This window comes from Carassius carassius, chromosome 5 (genome assembly GCF_963082965.1).
Source record: "Carassius carassius chromosome 5, fCarCar2.1, whole genome shotgun sequence".
Classification (NCBI taxonomy): domain Eukaryota; kingdom Metazoa; phylum Chordata; class Actinopteri; order Cypriniformes; family Cyprinidae; genus Carassius; species Carassius carassius.
In genome coordinates this window covers 30976807-30989085 of record NC_081759.1, presented here as the reverse complement: position 1 = coordinate 30989085, position 12279 = coordinate 30976807, and the positions used below count along the sequence as shown (strand labels likewise).

At 35.8% G+C, this 12279-nt stretch overlaps 1 protein-coding gene across 5 annotated transcripts in view; it reads right to left on the bottom strand.

Moving 5' to 3' along the window:
• LOC132141234 (GTPase-activating Rap/Ran-GAP domain-like protein 3) overlaps window positions 1-12279 on the bottom strand; it is a 73229-nt gene that overhangs the window by 40422 nt on the left and 20528 nt on the right. For 4 of the 5 annotated variants that reach the window (XM_059550578.1, XM_059550574.1, XM_059550576.1 and 1 more), the window contains exon 2: window positions 2947-3016. In XM_059550578.1, the coding sequence (XP_059406561.1) occupies window positions 2947-3016 (70 nt within the window). Of the gene's footprint in view, window positions 1-2946; window positions 3017-6924; window positions 7273-12279 lie in introns of those variants that run through there. The other variant, XM_059550575.1, reaches the window with a different exon arrangement.

The window sequence follows — 12279 nt, the reverse complement described above, 5'->3', positions numbered from 1 at the left end:
CACATCAAAGACGGGCTTTTCTGTTCACAGAAACTAAGCGCAAATTCCAACACAACGCTTCAGTTTTAACAATAAAAGAGTTTAAGGTAGCTTAACATTTAACATTGGACATGTTTTATGGGAAAAAAGGCCAGTAATGCAAGCTATTTACGCTGTTTGGAATTAGGCTAAATCATTTATGTAATTCATGTAATATAATTTGTAATAGTCACACTTTATTTTAAGGTCCAATTATTGCTATTACAAACCATTTAACTATGCCTCAATAAACTCCTAATTTGCTGATAATTAATAGTTTGTAAGGTTGTTGTTAGGGCTGTAGAATATGGTCATGCAGAATGTGTGCTTAATAAGTACTAATAAACAACCATGTTAATAATAGGCATGAAATAAGCAACTAGTTAATATTAAGAACTGGTTCCTGTACTCAAGTGTTACATTTGTAATTGAATGTGAGGCGAGAAACATTAACATTTTTGGCACATTATACATATGATCAAAAGTGAATGCGAGAATACATATTTTAAAAATAATAATAATAATTTATAAATAAAAAAGTCCACTACGTGTAACACAACCTAAAAAAAAATGTTTAGGATATGGTTATTACCTTGGTTGGAATCATATATTTTTGGTATCTCATTAAATATGTTAATTAAGTAGTCAACCTTTGGCAATAAAGTACCTGCATTCAAATATGCCTACTTATCTATAAAGTATGCGAAAAAACAGCAGTAATAAATCAGTAGTTTGTCAATAGAAAAGTCATCAAATGCAGAACATTCTGCTTTCCAACAAAGATACTGCATTGGCTGTTGTTCTGTGATCAGGTCTAATGTTTTCTATGATTATAGGTTATGGAATCAGTTTCTAGATGATATCTAGCCACTTCTAGAAATGGTTCAGCATATAATAGCTTCTAAACAACAGTCATGTTTACATTAGGTCATCATGCAGTAATGAGGGGATGGAGCACTTGGGAAGCTTTTAACTCAAAAACCTCATATAGACACACATACATTACATTCTTCAGCACTTAGATACACACTTTGCACTTAGAGGTCATAAAATCACCTATAAGAGGATCCCTGGAGCTAATGCACCTATATAAACCGACTGAACCATACAGCTAGTCAGCCATGCATGTAGAAATTACATCTTAAACATCAAGAGTATACACCTTTCTTATTCATTTGGTCCTCAGGATTCAGCCTATAAAAAAATATGTCCCTATAACCATACACTATTATTCAAAGTCTGTGTGTAACCTTGTTGACTGTCTACTTTTTGTATGTTTGATCAGTGTAATTGTATTATAATGTAATGAAGGTGGTCAATACTGCTATTTTCCCATCATCATGATTACACTATTAAATGGTAAATGCACACATGAAAATGTAAATGTAAAATTATGCAACCACTGGCATGAAAACCATAATCAATTAGTAGTATAATATAATAACTGATATAACAGAAAAACATTGCCAGACAGATAAATACGTTATCCATAATAAGAGACACACATTCTGGAATAATGAATGTAATTAAGCACAGCAAGAGAGAAACAGTACAAGTATATTTAATAGAAACCGCATCCTGGTTAAAAAAGTAAAATGCAGGTTAAAAACAAAATACATGGAAAAATAAAGACAGGCAACACAACAAAAGTAAAAAGTAAAATTTTTTTTAAACTGAACTAGATATTTCTTGTTTTAAATTTACAATGGATATAAGAGAAGGGTAAGCAATCAGATGGCCATTACTGCAAAATAAACCCCAACAGAGAGAAGAGGACACTGATGTGAAACATATTACACAGCTACTTACTAACTAAATGGACATGAAATATTGATTTGAGTAGAAATTATTTTATTATTTGAGAAGAAAGAGAATGTGGAGTGTCCAGGATTGACCTTTCCATGTTTCTTTTTGTGGTAAAGACTATGAATAATTATGTAAATTATTCTGGATGCTTAAAAAATAAATAAATTCATGGACATGAAACTGATTTGAAATCCTGATTTGAGATGCTTTGTAGAAACTGTAGAGAAACAAAGCACAATTACAGATAGGTCAGTTATACTGTGTTTCCCTGGACAACCGTCGTTATTCAGAAATATCAGAATGTTGAATGCCACGACTGACCAGTCAGATTCAAGCATCTCAGAACACCTTGTAGGTACTCTTATGCAAAATGCATTAACAAGATTACAGTGAATTTTGATCTTCTATGCAATTCATGTACAATTTTTTTAATCTCACAAAACAAATTACTATGCTGATAATATAATTTGCAATCAAAATAAATTCATTTTCTTCACTGGTCTCAAACTTTTGGATGCCACGGTAGCTTTAGATACCTAAGAACAATGGCACATGGAGTAACAAATGCCCTTCTCACATGCAGTCATATGCACACATTTATATTCTCCATCTGTTGTGTATGATAATGCATGTGGTTTTGTGACACGGTGCTATCTGACACAAGGTCACCCATTTCTTTCTACCCACAAACCTCCTGCGCGTTTCACATAGGATGTAGCATCTAGTGTGGTATTAAGCCACTTCCTCCATGCAACAACTATCTTGGAGAGACAGCGCTGAAAGAAACACACCCACACCCACTCAGTACAACACGTGTTTGACCAGGGAAAACACTCTCAATCATATAAATGATGCTATTTTGTGCCTGTTTAACCTACTGCAAAAATCCTGCTAGGGTGAGATGATGTTTCAATTGGCAATTTAATTACAAAGACATACAAATTTCATCTGATAAAACGGACAGAACCACAGACATACGTATAAAAAAATCTAACAGAAATACGTAGCTACTCCCTTCCCATAAGTGCACATGCTGAAAAAAATTGATTGAAAATAAGAATAACAAGAATATGTAAATATATAAATGCATAGAAAAGCTCAAATACGTATGCTAGTCCTCACCAATTCCACTGATCCATAGTGTTTCCGGCTGAACTCTCCTCTCCGGCACCCAAGATCCTCCGACGCTGAGCTGCAAAACAGAGCATATAAACATTTAAATTCATTTCATAAAGGCACACAATAAGTTTGCAGTGCAAATCTTTTAATTCCCTTGGAATATTTGTCTATTTTATGATTTTAAAACATTCGTATTGCTAATGTGATTTCCTTATCAACACATGTGAACACCTAAGAGCATAAAGAAACTGTATTTTAGTTTCAATACCAGAAAACTGCATTCCAAAAGGTAGTAGCCCTGCACACTCAAATTTGTGGTCTCATAGCCTGACACTTTCCGAGTGAAGTAGTTTCAGAATATTAGAGCGAGAACCATATGCTTAGTGACTCAGCTGACAACATCACACATCTTCTCAAAACCTCAGAGGATCTCTCTCATTAAAACCACTTCACTAGGAAGTCTGTAATGGCACTGAAGGTGTGTGATTCCTGTGCTGCTAGCACTGCCAAATAAAATAGCAAATGTTTCAAATAAAATGTTTCAAACTGATTTCCCAAATATTCCCCATCAGAGCTCAACAATAAGGATGGAAGACCAGCTTTTCCTATCAATGCAGGTGCATGGCAAGCAACAAAAATGTTTACATGCCAGTGTTTTAAAAGTGTTAGCATCAATTTCACTGAGTGACTTTCCATTTGTATACTTTACAGCTACTATTATTGTCAATAAGACATTTGATTAATATGTAGCATAAACTAGTATAATCAATTATATAAAATATTTTTTATATAATTGAGCCCTTTCCTGTCTGCCATTGGACGGGAAAACACATAGTCCCACCCTCAAACTGACACCATTGTTTGAGCCAGTGTTGCTATGTCAGGATAAGATGCTCAAACCTAAAAAAGCATTGCCAACCTACAGTGTTTACTTTTCAGGGGCAGCAGCCTACAAATGGCTTACTTATAGTTGTCTCTGTATATTAAACTGGGATATGAAACAAAAAGTATTTCAACATTAATAAAAACAGAAACATCAATTTAATAATGCTGCTGTTTTAGTCAACTACTTGGGATTCTGGCTAACTTCTTTTTCATAATATTATATTTGTTGAAGACAACATCTCTTCTTACTGAGGTTTAAACAATTTATATTTTGAACCACATGAGCACTTACATTTATTATAGCCAGTTCACTTCAAGTGCAATGCAAACTGTGCATGTGAACAAACACATTTCCTCTGTGTGAGGGCTATCATTATGTTTCCATTAGTGCAGAATGCAGCTAAGAACGCCTTTACTGACAACAAAAGAGATACTGCACATCATGCATGTATATACATTGCATGCTAAGTTGTAGGCAGATTCTGTAGGCTTTGTTTCCATTTTATAAATGTAGAAATTTTTATGGATTTAAATATGGTTTATATGTTTAACAGTACCCTTATTTAAAGCTGAAAGTGTTAGGCCAATATAATAAGCCATCATTTCTAATAAATTAAATACTAAGTTCTGCATGTGCCGACCCCATGTGGGCATCGTTATACAAAATATGTTCCTGATTCACAAGAGTGTGCATGCCTTCTTGGTTTATTTATGCAGCTTTAGAGGTTTAAACATAGATACCTCATATCCAATGCACTTCTGCTATACACCATGAAATACTCTCAGATGGGGGAAGGGAGACGGTTAATTGAAAGATTGGAAAAAAATTAAATGAGATAAAAGGTCGACTTCAGAAATGGCTGCATAATCCTGTCAGAATGACCCACTGGTGATTACAGTCAGTTACTTGAACCATATCTCAAATGACTAAGAGCATTTTAAGACAAAATGCACAAGTGATTCTGGTAAACAAGACAAGGAAGGAGTAGCAGCAGCAGTAACACTACCTTGGAGGAGAAAACAATTAACAGTCAAAGACATACAGACATCTTAAGACGCAAAACAGCTTATTGTTTCTCTTTTAACTCTTTAAACAAACCTTTTATTGTTGCTCATGATTGAATGCTTTCATTGATATAACGAATCATTTCACAAAAATGAGATTATTTTTATGAAAAGAAATCCTATAATGATGATGTTAGTAGTAGTGCACTGGCAGATGACTGTGTTTGCGATTATGATAATGATGACAGCAACAGCATTATATAATTAGCATAGCCATTACCCTCTGGTAATACTGCAAAACAGAATACGGTCAAATTTGTTCACAGTAGTCACTCCTGTTATGCATCTGCGATAATAATTTTGTGATAATGATCTGGCATGATATCATGTTTTCAATGATGCAGAGCTCAATGCCTTAGACATTTGCAGACTTTGCCACATGACCAAAGAAAAGGTTACAAGTGAAGCTACCACAGACAGTCTGACAACAAACGTCTAACAATGCAATCATTGAGAACAAAACTGCCCTTTGAGCTTCAACTTTCTCATTATGCGCCAACCCTAAAAAAAAAAAAACTGTTAAAACAGATTCATATAATTAAGCCAACACTGCAGCCGGAAGTCGGAGAGCTTTCCTTTGAGAGGATATGTTTGATAAAAATGGATTACAAAGACAAACATATACAAAGACAGTATGGGAGGGAAAGAAGGACATTTGAAAATTACTCATTTTAACTGAAAAATTATTTTTTTTTCTAGGGTGTGTGCCTAGAATTCAGTAGCAGTCTATCTGCAATATGAGTCTATTTTTATGAATTGTATTAATGGCAATTGTAGGCTACATATTTATTTTTACCTCAAATGCTTCAGGTCAAGAGTTCGAAATGGCTTATGTGTTGCATTATTGTGATGACACATGATCTGTCAAGTGGTATGTGTGTGGCTTTGTTCATAAAAAAAAAAATAGGCTACTATTATGGTAAAAATGTGTGATACAGTATGCTTCTGCTGGGACACGTCAACAGGTGTATTTTTGTCCTGCACTCATTGAATGTACGGCAACATTATAATGTCATGTAAGTAATAGCTGAGTGACCTCACGCACACCTCAAATTACCGCAGATTTGCCGCGGTGTTGAGGAAAACCCCCTATGATTGTGGATACCTCACCTTCACAACATTTTACCATTACCACAAACAGTCTAAAAACGAACACCAAACCCACATTTCTTTCATATTTTAATCAGAGGAATCATCATGTTTACTGTGACGCCAGTCGCTAACAGTGGCGCATGGATGTCCACCAAGAGGTATTCGCATGAATAATTTACCGATTTTCCATACTAGTATATCCCACTATTACACAGTGGGAAAGTCTAAAACATTTTGTCTTGTATCCTTTAGGCTATACGTACGATAAAGCATCGGAGGTCCCATCTGAATTAAATCTACTCCAGATGCAAAGACTTGTGGACTCTACAAATATTGCTGCGGTGCTGAAGGGAAATAAGAGCGCAGCTTCTTAAAGAGACAGTTCAGCCAAAAAAAAAAATATATTCTGTCAACTAAACACTCATTTCGTTTTAGACTTCAGAACACAAAAATACTTTTATTGCATTTTTTCATGAAATGAAAGTGAATGGTGACTGAGACAGAAATCCTGCTTTACATCTACTGGCAGTTTGTATTGTAATAATATGAGGGTGAGCAAATTATTACAATTTTAATTCGGGGGGGGGGGGGGGGGGGGCTTTTGAAATTACTAGACCAATTAAAACACACACAGACACACGCAAACAATTAGTATAATTAAAATGTAAGATTGGAATGCCAGTTTGTAAAAAAGAAGGATGAAATATTTATGCTTTAAGTGCGTATTTCCAATAGCCGCATCCAATATGTTGATTGATCACTCCGGGGAGGGTGCAGCTTGTTGCACGTTCAAATGAGATTCAACAGTCTATAACCCCTCATAGCTACTGCTGCACTATGGCTGTGTCAGAATAACCCCCAGAAAACAAACATCTAAATATATTATCTCAATGTAAATGTCAAAGTCTATAAAAAATATGAAGTAACTGTATGCTTTACCGTTGGTTGAAACTCAACAGTTTGTTCGCTGCGGGGTCTGCACCGCTCATGGCCCCATGCGATGTTATTCTCGCCCGCAGTCCAAGTTCTTCTGTCCCTCGCCTTTTTTTCTTAGTCTTCTCTTTCAAAGAGAAAGATTAGTAAGCGTCATTTTCACTACAGCTGCTCGTGCTGCTGTATCCCTTCATTGCGTTGTCTTTTAGTACTGGTAACGCGTTTCTGCCGGTCCCTTTCTTAATGCACCTGATGGTTGCAGTGGTGAGCTTCATATGGACACACAGGACACACCTCACGCGTAACTGAACATTCAAGAAGCAGATTCTCGTAGACTGGAGTCCCCTCACGGCCGCGCGCCGCGCTCGTGACCGAGAGAGTCAGGTGAGGAGCTTCTCTATTCTCTAAATTCTCTATGATCTCTCCCTTTATGTGTGTCTCGATGATGCGTTGCCAAATCAATAGACCAATAGTAAAATAATAAAAGACGAGAAAATATTAATGACACAATATTAAAGCTTAAAAGCCAAATAACATATCACTTCAATGACAGTTATAGGGCGAATCACTCTTTCATTCTTCATATATATATATGTTTGTGTGTGTTGGCCTATATGTATGAATATGTATGTGACTGTATACTGTATATGTGTGTGTGTGTATTTGCCTATGTATATATCGCACTGTTTTGCAGTGTGCAAAGACAAGACAGGTCTCTCTCTATCTCTCTCTCTCTCTATCTGTCTGTCTTACACATACAAAAACACATGGTAAAATATTTTAATTGGAATATTTAATTACCTTTGTGGCAAAGTGATTTAAAGGGTGAAAGATTATTATTAATTGAGTGCATTCACTGAAATACTTAGCATCTTTTTATTACAACAATTTACTTCCATGTCTGTTAGTTTTGCTGTCAACATCTTTTTTTAAGGCATTTACAGTCACTGCCTATGGTGCGTTGAACAGCAAGTAATGCTACCCAAGATCATCATGCTGTAGAGCCAGACAGCTTCTCATTAAGATGCTCATTTACATTAGAAAGATTCAGGCTTGCATGGTTTTTAATAATGTTTTAATAACTTACAACTTCTTCATCATGGCAAAGGAATAATAGTCTTCACAAGTTTTGTATGCAAACGCATTACTTTATGAGGTGAGTCCATGCAAATGAGGATAACTGTAATTTCCACTGAAAAGGGCAGAACATTAACCAAATGTGTTTGCATGCATGTGAAATGTTACTGTGTGCATGTTTTGGCCTCTGTCTTCAAGGACGCTGAGCACTTTGCATTCACACCATCCACAAATGACAAGCATCCCTTCTCCTGTGTATGCGTTTCTAGACAGTGTTTTTTTTTGTACCCCTATGATCTCATAACCTTCATTTTTCTTCCTGTTGCCCCAGGTTTACCCATAATCCTTCTGTCTAGCACAGAAGTGAGGGTCCAATGAGGTCATTGTTAAGACAATAACGTTTTCTTCTCATTTAATCTATCTATCTCTCTCAACTCACCCTCACTGTCTGATGATGTCACACACTCAGATACATGTCTGCTGTGTTCATTACACACCTGCACATGCAGAACATGTAACTCTTTAAAAACTAGACAGTTGGTGAGAAAGAGAGAAAATGAGATTATGAGATTCCTGAGTTTATTAAGTAATAGGAGAATCCCGTGATATGTAGTTGGAAGTGGGTGGAGACTTAATTCAGACTGTTTAATGCTCTACATCAGTATTACTAACAGAACAGCATGTTATCAGACAAACTGAGGCGTGCAATAATAGACTCCACCACAAACGTAACATGAGCAGCGTGTACCTGGTAAGTCCCTTTCTGATGACATCACAGGTAGTAATGGATCATTGAGAACAGGAAAGGAATGATTTTGGAAACCTATATTGAGATTAAATTGAGATGTGTGATTAAAACGTGTTTGAGGTGATAAAGATGATATTTTGAAAGAACTATTGTACAATTGTACAAATATTGCCTGAAAACTGAAGAAAAGGGAAGTCAAGCCATGTACAAGTGGATTTGTACTTACAAAATAAAATCAAGCATTCATGCTGTGTTTTTGTGCTGAAGGGTTTGTGTTCAGGTGTGTGTGTGTGTGTGTGTGTGTAACCCAAACTCTTTTGTCTTGAGGCTTGTGGGTATTATAGCACCAAATGAAATGTGCGGTTGAGCACCTCATTGTCAACATAAGAGTTCAAATTACAGGTGCTGTAATCACATAAAGGTCCACACACACACTTCACTACAATATACAAATATGATTGCAAGTAGAAAAGCAGCAGCTGAATAGCAGACAGGACTGTGTGTGCATAATTCTTCTATTTTCAATATACATGTTGCCCCTTGGTAATATTATTAGAAAATACGGAATTAGCTTCCACTGTTATGCTGATGATACTCAGCTATATATCTCAACGAGACCAGATGAAACTTCCCAATTATCTAAGCTAACAGAGTGTGTTAAAAATGTAAAAGATTGGATGACAAATAATTTTCTCCAATTAAATTCGGATAAGACAGAGATATTAATTATTGGACCAAAAAACACCACACAGAATCTTGTAGATTACAATCTGCAACTAGACGGATGTACTGTTACTTCCTCTACAGTCAGAAATCTGGGTGTTATATTGGATAGCAATTTGTCTTTTGAAAATCATATTTCCAATGTTACAAAAACCGCATTCTTCCATCTTAGAAACATTGCCAAGCTACGAAACATGTTATCTGTTTCTGATGCAGAAAAGCTAGTTCATGCTTTCATGACCTCTAGACTGGACTATTGTAATGGACTTCTAGGTGGTTGTCCTGCTTCGTCAATAAACAAGCTACAGGTCGTCCAAAATGCAGCAGCTAGAGTCCTTACCAGGTCAAGAAAATATGATCATATTACCCCTATTTTACAGTCTCTGCACTGGCTACCTATTAAGTTCCGTATCAGTTACAAATTATCATTACTTACCTATAAGGCCCTAAATGGTTCAGCTCCTGCGTACCTAACTAGCCTTCTACCACGCTACAACCCATCACGCACCCTAAGGTCACAAAACGCTGGACTTTTGGTAGTTCCTAGGATAGTAAAGTCCACTAAAGGAGGTAGAGCTTTCTCACATTTGGCTCCCAAACTCTGGAATAGCCTTCCTGATAATGTTCGGGGTTCAGACACACTCTCTCTGTTTAAATCTAGATTAAAAACGCATCTCTTTCGCCAAGCATTCGAATAATGTATCTCTTAAATTGTGAGTGTAGTTGCATCTGCATTTTTATTCTTTAGCTTGGGTAAAACTAATTTTACTTTGTTGGATCAGCAGCTATGCTAATGATGTCTCTATTTTGTTTCTATGTTTTGCCACGGGGTAACTAGGATTTACACAAGCTCCAGTCTGGATCCAGAACACCTGAGAAGAGATGATGCTGACCCTCAGAGGACCCCAGATGATCCTAACCTTGAATCAACAAACAGAACTAACAATTATTGCTACATGTGTGACTGCATCCTATAATTACTATTAATTAATAATATTGATAGTTCATCATCTAGCTGACTACGTCTTGTATTATTATTATTATTATTTTTATTTTTCTAAAATCCTGTCAAACGTGCACAAACTACTAGCTACTACTAAATATTGTAGAAACATAATTTTCTGTAAAGTTGCTTTGTAACGATTTGTATTGTAAAAAGCGCTATACAAATAAACTTGAATTGAATTGAATTGAATAATTGTGTCATTGTTAAAGAGCTACGCTTTGCATATGTGGTCAGGAATAGTGAAGCAATGGAATACCAAAGCAGATCAATGTGTCTGTGTGTGGAAGAGGGGGTCGTGTGAGCAAACTATAAAGTACAAATCAATCTCCAGTAGAGTGTGGATTATATTTACATGCAGAAACACCAACAGGCAAACACGGCTGTAGCTATCGAATATTTTAGTAATCGAATATTCTACCAAAAATTCCATCGATTAATCGAGTAATCGGATAAAATGTGTTTTTGCTCAATTAAAGTGCAATATTAATTACGCAAGAGAAAATAAGACTCCTGGGTCTCTTAAAATGAACAACTAAGTTTCCTTTTTTAGAAAAAAAATATTTTTACTTTTTAAATGCATAGAATGCAATGCATACATCAAAAATAAAAAAAATAATTATTACCCATTGTTTCTCTGTCTGCACTTGTACTGTGAACAATGACAATAAAGTTGACAGATGAATTAAGTGCATTTAAGTGCCATTCAGTTGGGGTTTTAAATCAAGCATTTTCTGAGATGCACATTAAACTTTAAACACACAAAACATTAATTTAATTTATCTTTTAATTATTGAAAATTAAGCAAACTTAACTTTTTGGTAAACACAGGGGATTTACAATTAAAAATAAAACATGGAAGAAATGTTGTGTGATTAAACCTAAAAAAAAATAATGTTTTAATTTTTTTTTAGTAGTAGGCTATGTACATTCTGCTGAACAATAGTAATACGGGACTTTTATTTTGACGGGTTGACGTACCTTTACAGTTCTGTGTATGTTATGTGAGCTAGTTTTACTCAAATTAAACGGTCAAATGCTCATGAAGTGACTGTCAGAGCAGTTCTGGAGATGTTGTTCATGTGTTCACGTCTTATTTAGTGAGACAGCAGACGCTTAAATCACCGGAGCGTCAAGCGCGCTTCCATGTGTTTAATGAATGAAGAAGCCTTCTGCTCCATTCATTAACAGAGACACGCAGAACATGCATGATTCATATTTAAATAGACTGTTCCGGCTTAATATTTACAGATATTAGTCCATATCGTGATTTGATGTAAGTGCAATGACCTATTTTTATTAATTAATTCCAAATTTGGCAAATTCCGTGCCATTCCGCGTTAAACTGTAAAATCCGTTTTTATGACTGGATACGCGATTCCCTCCGCGTTTTCTGTATCGCGGAAATCATAGGGCCCTAGTTGTGGTATGCCAGCACTATCTTGCAATGGACACACGCCACGAAGTTCTCTTTACGTTTGCCCGCGCCCTCAAATCAAAACACTGCTGACTCCTTGCAGTATGCGATTTCGGACGCAGCGCTTGTGTCTCCTTCCGCTTTGTGGGTGACAAACGCGTTGTGTCACATTAAAAAAAATAATTGCGAAAGAACCTGATGTGAGATTTAAATTAAATTAAAAGAGGCTTCGAGGCAGAGGAATTTGCCTCGATCATATTTTGTAATCGAGTTACTCGAGGAATCGTTTCAGCCCTAAAACACATTATTCATGTTTAGTTAGAAAGCTTCATTAAAACCTCTAAATAAGCTCATTTAATTGTGAATCATACCTCTAAGACTCTAAAAACACCC